At 36.5% G+C, this 10,285-nt stretch overlaps 1 protein-coding gene across 2 annotated transcripts in view; it reads left to right on the top strand.

The window, feature by feature from the left end:
• NAALADL2 (N-acetylated alpha-linked acidic dipeptidase like 2) overlaps positions 1 to 3,994 on the top strand; it is a 1,239,935-nt gene extending 1,235,941 nt beyond the window's left edge. For both annotated transcript variants that reach the window (XM_008705318.2, XM_008705320.2), the window contains one exon: positions 3,533 to 3,994. In XM_008705318.2, coding sequence (XP_008703540.2) covers positions 3,533 to 3,731 — 199 coding nt within the window. In that variant the 3' untranslated portion in view covers positions 3,732 to 3,994. The remainder of the gene's footprint in view (positions 1 to 3,532) is intronic.
• Positions 3,995 to 10,285: the final 6,291 nt, after the last annotated feature.

The raw sequence follows: 10,285 nt of genomic DNA, 5'->3' as shown, positions 1-10,285 counted from the left end.
TATATATATATATATGTTTGTTTAAATGGTTCACTATGAATTTAAATGTTTGGTAGATATCCTGACACTAAAAACTCACTCCTTTTTTCAAAATGGCAATTGAAAAAGATTATGTAAAGATGAAAAAAGTAACTTTTGTATAGGCTGTGTCAGGTAGGAAAATACAACTGACTATCTGAGGCAGTTTTATCTTCATTTGGAAAAATCCCATGGTCATATCAAGGTTCCTCTGTATTATTTGGTTTCTTTTCTTTCCCACCCCCTATTACTGATGTAAAACTAGTAAAACTAATATTTAGGGAAATTGTCATTAGGTATTTTGTTAATTCTCACTATTTTAAGTTATTTTAATGAAATGAAAACGTTTACATGTAGAAACACGTGTATATGGATATTGTACGTATGTACCTGGCTTGCATGATTACATTAGCATTGTCGAGTGGCTTCTTCTGACAACCTCTTTAATTTTATTAATACTATGGGAATGGCAGGAGGGAAATCTCTATTTTCAAGAGTGTTCTAATTATGGAAATAGATCCAAATTTTTCTCAGAGTACAGCTTATGGCCAGAGAATGACACATAACCTACTTGCCACTCCATTTGGAAGATGTTTTCTCCCTCCCATATTCCAGGAATATATGTTTCTTAATACAAAGTTTATACCTGAATTCAAGAATGCTTGGAATCTAGAGAGTAGCTTTCTTGCTCTGCTCCATTTAATTCATGCAATGGCAAGTTTACTCATAGGCACAAAAGTCAAGGATGCTGGATTATTAGGGATAGTTCTCATTTTAAATTACCTGTTTTGAAAGATTCATTGAAATAGCCTCTGGGTTTAAGGATCTTCTGCCCTACTGCCACCCACTGTGTACTTACTATCAACTTAAATTTTTCTCCAAAGACCGAAATTTAAGACAGTTTTATTCTTAAATAGTTAATGCTTAAAATGCAAAATAAGATGGATTGATGTAATTTACACCAGCAGGATTGAGGATCTACTAAGTTCCCTTTGCTGCACTAAGGCTGATAAAAATTTAGGTAATTAAATCGCCATAAATGAAGATCTCCTGGGTTCACGACACGAAATGAGACCTGATAAAGAAGTAACGTCTTTCTCAACCTTGGTGTGTAAAGTAATGATATCGCAGCATATCCTTGAAAATATAGGGTGCAGGTCCCCACAGCAGAGAAGAAAAGATACTGAAAAGTTGGGGAAGTCAATATCATCAGAGACCAGTTGGATACACAAGGAAAAGAGAGGACCTGCAGGGTTCTGGCGTGCGTGATTCGGTAGGTGAGCTACACCGCAGAGTACAAAGTGGGAAGTTCAGGAGAAGTGAGGTACAGGAGTTTGGATGAGATAAGAGACAAGAATTCAGAACCTCTATAAATGGAGGTTAGTGTCAGGGAAAGTACAAATTAGTTAAATCTGTACCGTGGCCCTCACTTCATCTTCTCAAAATTAACCATCACTGTGTAGCTCACATCTTTGCCTCCTTTCATCTGGACAAAGTGGTTCTCCAGGCTTTATATTACAAAGCGATCATGCCAAATAAAATCTCATAACCTTTCTCTTTTGCTTAAAACCTTTCACTGGTATCTTACGCCTGTAAGAAAACGTTGATTTCATCCACTTGGTGTGGAAGGGCCATGAGGATGGCTGGAGTTCCTCTCCCAGCTCCTCCAGCAGCTCACTCTGGCCTTGCACATTGTTCAGACAGAAACACTGGCATCGATCCACGGGGCAGACCAAGCTATTTTAGAAATGTGCACCTTTGCATATACTACCCCTCCTGCATAGGGTGCTCTCTCTGCTTTCCACCTTGTTTCCTTTCCTAAACCTTTGTTACCGGTGGTGACTCAAGAAGACATTCAAATATTCTCTGTTATGAGCTTTTTTTCTGACCCTTTCCAATGGCAACACTTCATCTGTTATCACTACGTAGACCTTTCATTTTTAATTTGACAGACAGCTGTATTTTAATTGTTTATATCTGCCTCTCATTAGACCATGGAATTTCTAAGAAATTTGGATAAATTTCAGGGCACCATTTAATATACACTCCACACTTATGAGAAGATAGTATTCTAAATATCAAATATATACAAAAGAAGAGAGAATGTATAACTCATTCTGTTACCCAATTTCAACAATTTTTAACTAATGGTCAATCTTGTTACTTCTATACTGTCCCTGGCTCTACTCCCCTTTTTCCACCCAAATGTTTTGAAGCAAAATCCTAGACATGATATAACCTTTCATTTGCAAATATTACTATATGTATTTCTAGAAAATAAAGACACTTTTTGAAAACACACTAATGATACCATCATCACACCTAAAATATTAACAATTCCTTAATATTGACAAATCTTCAATTAGTATTCAATTTTGCACTGTTTTTCATTCTTTGTTCGAGTAAAAACCTGGTAAAGTCTATACTTCATGACTGGTTGATATGTTCCTTTTGGTCTGAAACAGTTGTCCTTCAGGGGCAATTTTGCCCTGTAAGGGACAATTTTGGCAGGCTGGAGACATTTTTGGTTTTCACAACTGCTGTGGACTGAATATTTGTATCCTCCCAAAATAGATGAGTTAAAACCCTAACCCCAATGTGATGGCATTTGTAGGTGGGGCCTTTGGAATCTAATTAAGGTTAGATGAGCTCATGCAGGTGGGGCCCTCATGATGGAACAAATGCTCTTATAAAAAGAGGAGAAGACATGGGTTCTCTCTCTCTGTGCGCACCACGGAAGGACTTGCGAGAATGGAAACAGGAAGAAGACTCCAACCAAGAGCCCAGCCATGCTGGCACCTTGGTCTCAGACTTCCAGCCTCAGAACTGTGAGAAATAAGCCTTTGTTGGTGAAGCCACTCAGTGTATGGTATTCTGTTATAGCAGCCCAGACTGAGTGACACAACTAAAGGAGAGTGCTACTGGTATCTAGTGGGCGGAGGCCAGGGGTTCTGCTAAACATCCTGCAATGCACAGGACAGCTGCACAATAAAGAATCACCCAAACCCAAATGTCAAGAGCCCGAGGTTGACAAACCCTAGTCTGGAGGTTTTTTTCCTTCACCAATTTTTTTTTTTTTTGCAATTATTTGTTGAATTAGCCGGATCTTTTGTCCTACAGAGTTCCCCCTAGTTTGCATTTGCAAATGACACATCCTTGTATCATTTAAGGTATTTCTCTGTCTCTTGTATTTATTAGCAATTAGATTTAGAAGCTTCATCAGATTCAGATTCAACTTTTTCAGCAACACTACTTTATTCTATTTCATAGACAGTATTGTACACTTCCATGAGGGGCATATAATGTCTAATTATCTCTCATCACTATGGAAAACTTGATGACCTATGTCTATATCCATTAATTCATTAGAGGTTAAAAAATGATGATTTTGTATTTTTGTAAGTTCTTCATATACTGCAAATATCACTTGTTTCTTGGAAATAGTTATTACAATGTTCGGTATGAAAAGAGCATCCGTGCTTAGGACATTTACACATTCCTTATTTCTTTTTAGAAATATCCTGTACCACCTCGATGAGAAGACAAGCCAGTTTTCAATCGTCCTGGAGGCACGGGAGCGCTGCAAGTTACTTGCCTCAAATGAGACCCTTCAAGCAGCCCTGTCAGAGGTGTTGAACAGCATTAATTCAGCTCAGGTTTACTTCAAAGCAGGACTTGATGTGTTCGAGAGTGTCTTGGTTGGAAAGAACTGAGAAAACTCTCAGCATTTTAAAAAGTTTGTTTACAATTCCTCAAGCAAAAGCTCTAATCTAACCGGATTTTCTGACATTGAAGACTTTCCCCCCAGTGACTTTTTATACAAGTCTAAAGCTATTATGACATTGTGTTTTTAAGTGTACATATAAAAGAGCATTTTGCACATTTAGTATTTTCTTATATCGACATCTCTGAATATGTAAAAGCAAGTTATTGAAATAATCCTTAAGATTTATCTATTAAAAAGAAATCTGCTGTATTTTTATATATATAAAATATTTTGGGGGGAAAAGTTCCAAGAAGTTCTGGACAATCTTCACTCCTAGGGATAAAACATATAGGAACGGAAGTTATTCCCTATGTTACAGCTATTAATGACCTAGTTTCTGTAATAGAAATGGAGAGTTGATATGGTTTCAGATTAACTTCACTAGTAAGTATTCAATATGAAGAATTCAAGTATTCCGACCAAGTGATTGGTTGACCAAAACCACTTTGAATGTTTCTATTTTATGAAATGAAGTGCCTGTTCGTAATACAACTAGATGTAGTAATACACTGGTTATGAAATTGTATTTTTTAAGTATTAATGAAAAAAAGAGCCATAAACATTCCAGGGGAAAATCTCAAAGTCGATGCACAGAGCAATTTAAATGCAAATTTTTTCCTAACAACTTATACGGTGACTAGCTTTGAAACCCCTAATTTGCCTCAGTTGACTTTGTACAAATTTCAGGAGTGATATATGTCTTATGAGGGAGAAAATATTCCTGATTTCTTCTTCTGTTGGTTCTGTTGGAAGCACTGAAAGCCAGCTACTCTAAAATGAAAGCATTTTGCATCACTCTTCTTGTATCTCTTCTGAAACTCCTTCCCGTAAGGTGGTTTTAACAGAATACCATGTAATTTCCACAGGAAAGTAGCAAAGTTTCTCTTTGAAAACCCAAACTATCTTAAAAAGCATCAAATTGCTATTTCTGCCACTGACAAAAGGACTTACAATGAAAGACATAGTTGTTTGATCAATGAAAAACTTAATTCTGTGAAGAAACTTTTGATATTTTTCCTTCTTTATCCTTCATTGACTAAGATGAAAGTGTAGCAAATATTCATGCTTCTAATTTTATGCAGAAAATACAGTGTTACTATAAAAGTGTGCTTTCCCACACTTCACTTCTTCTCTCATGTGGAAAATGAAGTTTTTCATATTGACATTGTCATGAAATGGCCCCAGCATCCACTATTTCCCCAAAAGCCTAAAATTCTGTCTATTAGGTGACAGTTTAAACTTTGAGCTTTAGCCTTCGAAACGTTCTTCTCGTATTGAATAAAGCAGTTTCCCTCAGGAAATATCCTCAGTATATTTTATGTGAATTGTCTCTGCCTAACACAACACTCAGACACACTTCCCTTTGTAGATACACCACCAGAGCAACATTATAGCCAATGCTTGTGGGACGATGTCTCCAGTTTTTATGGATAAGCGTAAACCTACTCTTAGTTTAAAGGCAAGCTTCAGTTGAGGGGCAAGAATTAATCAGAATTGATTAATTGATTTATAAGTGTCAGCCGTTCCTATCATAAGTAATGTTGATTTGCTCAAGGCAAAGAGAATTGATGCAATTAGCTAGATAATTCGAGCAGAAATCCATTTTCCTATGAATTGCCTGTGTGCGCCTATTTTTAAGTGACAAATGAAATGACCTTACAAATTTTTTTAAAACCAGTGTGCTTGTTTGAACATATTTCCCCTGTTGAGGAGTCTCTACAAGGAAAGGCTGCGAGGACCAGGCTCCTGCGTGCCTCAGCGTCAGTACTCTCGCCTGCTCTGCAGAAATCAGTAGCAGGACAGAGGTGAGAAGACACATACAAATACTGTTTGGGGCCAAATAAGAGAATGCTTCCTACCAAGGGGTCTTCCATATTTAACCAAACTTCAGTGTGTTCCTTCCAGTTCTTCATTTAGAGTTGAAGTTAATTTAAAGCAAACAACATTTTGGAGTTGAAGCTGAATTTAAAGCAAGCAAAAACAAATAATTATTAGTTTGGTGGTTTATCATTTTAAAACTCAATCCTAACGAAACTCACTCCTTAGTCTGTAAGACTGTCTAGAGCACAAAATACATGTTTGTATGTTTTCGTCTACAGATTGCATACCTAAGTAAACCACATTGCATAGATAAAAATCTCAATATTATACATTTTCCCTTGTAGATTATATGGTATTTGCTATTTGAAAAAAAAACTAAAGTGAACTATGTACTAATGTGTTTTTATTAGTCTATTTAAGAGATTATGTGAAGAAAGTAGATTATAATTGAAGCAGATATCCACTAATTCTGTAGATACTGCTTTAGATCTCCGACTGCAACAAACCTGGTATCTAGAACATCACTGCTATGGTGTTCCTCTAAATTCATATCAGGTTAACTTCTTCCCTAACAAATCCAAGTAAATAAAATCCTATGCAAGTTAATAACAAGTGTTTTTGGTGAATTGGTTTAAACTGTTGCGGAGATACCCGGGTGCCTGTACTTCTCACAATCCTTCATACATAAAATTGCACCAGGGCATAAAGAGTCACAAATGGTTATTCTCCCAAGAAAATGTGGCCGATGTTCACCACTTAAATTTGGGTTCAGGAAGGCTACACGTGAGCTACTGCCCTTTGTGGAAAAAAGGCGGTTCTATAGTCAAAAGAAAGCCTAAGAGACATTGTGGTCTAAGCCCAAGGAAGTGACCTTCAGCCAGGGAAAGCATCATCACTCCCGTCAGATGCAGGGAGCGAAGCCAGAGTGATCAGCAGCATGGATATAGTCACAGGTTTAGTGAGTAGCAAAAATACTAAACTAAAAAGCATGGGAATTTAAGCTTCTCTGCTTTCTCACGCAATATATCCAGCTCTCTCCCTGAGGTGCGAGGGCTACAGACGATTTTTTTCCAGTGCATTCCATGTAACTAGCCATTCTACCGGATGCTATATGGGGTGGAATCACTGCTTTTAATTAAGGACTAGCTCATTCTCTGACTATACATGACAAACGAAACTGTCTATCCCAGGGAACCCAGGAAAGGGACACCAAGACTGGGTACTTGGGGGAAATGGGAAAGTCTCTATGTGATGCCAGAAGTCAGGAAGGAGGGCATTGAGTAAAATGCTTTTATGAGAGGACATCTTAGCCCTCTGTCAAATCAGCAGTCTAAATCAGTGTTTCTCAAAATGTGAATTTGGAGGAGTGAGGCCTGGGAATACTCATCTTTAGCAAGACTGCCCAGGTAAGACTTAAGTACCCTGAAATTTAAGAATTTCTGATCTACATTGATCCTGGGTCTTGAGAAAACATTCCTTGGTAATATATGTAAATAAAATAAAGAGTCACAATAACAGGAAGATCCTAAAACTTTGCTCTTAATGGCACCATTAAAAAAAGAGAGAGAGACAGAGAGAAACCATTGCATCTCTCCAAAAAGGATGCAGACACAGTTAACATCTGTGCCTACTACATGTCAGGCAGTATTATAGACTTTTTCACATATTTGTTTCTTCCAATTGAACCCCCACAATAACCCATTTTAAAAATGAAGACATTTGGTCGAGCAACTTGTCCAAAATTCCACAGCTAATAAAAATGGCTGAGGTGTCTCCGTGCTGGGCTCTCTGGTATGCAGTCCTGTGTTCCTCCAACACCGAGCGCTGCGGAAAACATCAGAAGAATCTTTTCGTTATAGAAAGTGGTGTGACTGAGAATTTTAATGTATCTCTGCACAACTGATCAGATTATGTAGCCTGATACTTTACTGGTTTAATTAAAGCGTTTGAAGAAACAAATTACATCATTCCTTATGAGGTTTGCCCACCCTAGCAATGGTGGGCGTATGTAGATAAATTAGAAGCTATCTATAAAAATATTAAAAATAAGTGTACCATTGTGAAATACCATGGTAACTAGATGAAACAACATAAAAAAAGATAAGAAGCCACATTATTTCACAATTTCCTCCTCCAAATACCTGTACTATTTCACTGGGAAAAAAAAAAAGAGCAGGTGCTGGGATTTACAACCACAGTTTTATATCATCCTTAAAGATTCAGCCAAACTAATTGACTTTTTAAAATAAATAGATATATGGCATACAGTAGGTTTCCCCATTGAAAAAATAGGTGCATGAAAATAAAATAAACAATGATCTGTTACCATCTGCCCAATAATGAATCAGCAACTTTGCCTCAAATGAAAAACTATAATTATTTGCACAATAAATTGGTAGACCTGGCCAAAAATGTTCTCAAGAGACGTTCTGTGGAATGTGTAATTAATTACTCCAAAAATTAAGCTTTCTCTGAGGGTAGCACATTGTCATCTCCTTGGTTTAATAGGCTATTTAAATGTGCCTTAGCCACACATTCTCCTAGTAGAAAAAGAATTAAACTGCCAATCCATGTGTTGAGCGGAAGAGAAATGGACCCACATATTCCAATAAACATATCAGCAACATAACTGTTCCATCACAAGATCATGGGTGTAACGCAAGGGGAAGCTAAACAAACAATGTGATATTTGAGAAAAGAAATACTCTGCCTAGCTGCTAGTGAATCTGGATTTCTTGCATAAATTTAAATTGCGGGCTTAAAAAAGCCTCAGAATCTGCTATTCTGAAAGATGTTTTAAAACGTCACAGGGTTCTGAGCACCCCACCAAGTACAAATACTTTTCAGTTAAGTGAGTTTGTTTTATGCAATTCAGAATTACGGGTGACAAGAATTTGAAAGGATGGTTGCCAAAGAAATCTTTAAAATGTAGCCTTTTCTGATCATCACCATAGCCACTCAATTTTCTGTTTTCTCTTTCTAGATATACTCTAACAATGGGATTAGGCTTCCCCCCCCACTTAGAAAGTAATTTTAGGATCTAGTCCTCTCAATACATATTTATCTGTTAATCAGCCAGAGTTTTATTTCCATAATTCCTTTCCATTATCCTTTGAAGATATGCACTGAAGTGCCTTTAGCATCCCTGGGACTGCCAAGAATCTCGAGACCTTGCTTATTATGAGATGACATACTTCTTAAAGACATTTATAATCTCATATCCAGATTGTATCTAAATTTACAAAGCAAAGGATTAAATTGAGGCACTTTCAGGTAGCATTCAAGGACAAGAAGCTGCTTTCAATTTTCATAAGCTTCTGGTTAGAGTATTCTGTGTTTGGATTATATAGTTATATAATTTTCTGTAACCAAAATGGTGATTTTGATGTTTTCAGCCAAAATCCAATCATTGAAGCCAAGGAAATGCATGGCTACTCTAATTTCTCAAGCAGGATCCTGTCAAGAATTCATTCAGGAGCAGATGATTCTGCGCCTCCATCTAGACAATGTTTTAATGAGTAGAGACAGAGCCTAACAGTATTCCGTCTACTTCCTTCAACGTCCTAAGCCAATAAGCACTGAGGTAGCTTTTCTCAGAAGAAAACAGATTTTATTTCCCGGGGCTAATTAAGATGCACCACCTCGGTCCCCAGAGAACTACACAGGTGCCTGTACGATGCCATATGTCATGTGCTATATTCCAGCAAGCTCAAGAGATTAATATGCAATCATTATTATGAACTATTATGTTGCATTGAAGTTAATGTCGGTCTTTTGTTCTAATTAAAGCACCAACTTGGCATCTGAATAGAAGCTTAGCTAGAGAAGTGGAGTTAGAGTTTCTGTTTTAATGAACTACATATATTTTTCAATCAAAATGTGTAATTATTTAATTATCTGGTCTGCTCAGTAAGTATATAATTCTTTCTTTAAAGAAGCTTTATTCAGTATGTTACTATGCAGATGAACACTACTCGGAGTGTGTTTTATCTTTACAAATTCTTAGCCATTGTTGAATCATGCTTTCATTATATATGCAGTACCGTTTTATTCGTATTAATAATGATTATTTCTTTATCTTTACATCAAGCTGCTGCACATGGACTACCTTACTCTGAAAGTCAGAAAAAAACGTGATTACTCTACAAAGACAGTTTTATCATATCTGTTTAAGAAGAAACAAACACACAAACAAGCAAACAAAATATTTTACTATACCATTGCAAATTGTCTGCAAGAAGCAAAATACCCAGATGGTTAACTGTAGCTCATTTAATTATATCCCAAAGGTGTTATAAATAATTCTGTTTAGAAGCTGGGATAGGACTCTATTAGGTGATTTAGTATTTACATTTCACACAGAAAGGTTTAGTGACAAATATATCCCACACATTTTAACTTGCTACTTGGAGAATATGAATAGATTGTATTCAGAAGAGAAAAAAAAGATTTCTAGGACACTTTGAAGGGCTGGTCTGTTTTTGTAGACCTCTAGAAGAATCAGCACATCATTTTGATAATAGTTTCATATATGTGTTTAAAATGTTAATATATGCCATGCATTTTTAATCATGCCTTCAGTGTAGTGATATTTAGATACATAAAACATTATAATAAATAAAATGTCTCAATTGTATAACAGTAAAAAAATATGGCCTTTAAGAATGGTGATGAGCAGGG

This window comes from Ursus maritimus, unplaced genomic scaffold (assembly GCF_017311325.1).
Source record: "Ursus maritimus isolate PB19 unplaced genomic scaffold, ASM1731132v1 scaffold_4, whole genome shotgun sequence".
NCBI classification, from domain to species: Eukaryota; Metazoa; Chordata; class Mammalia; order Carnivora; family Ursidae; genus Ursus; species Ursus maritimus.
This window is presented reverse-complemented; position numbering and strand designations above follow the sequence as displayed.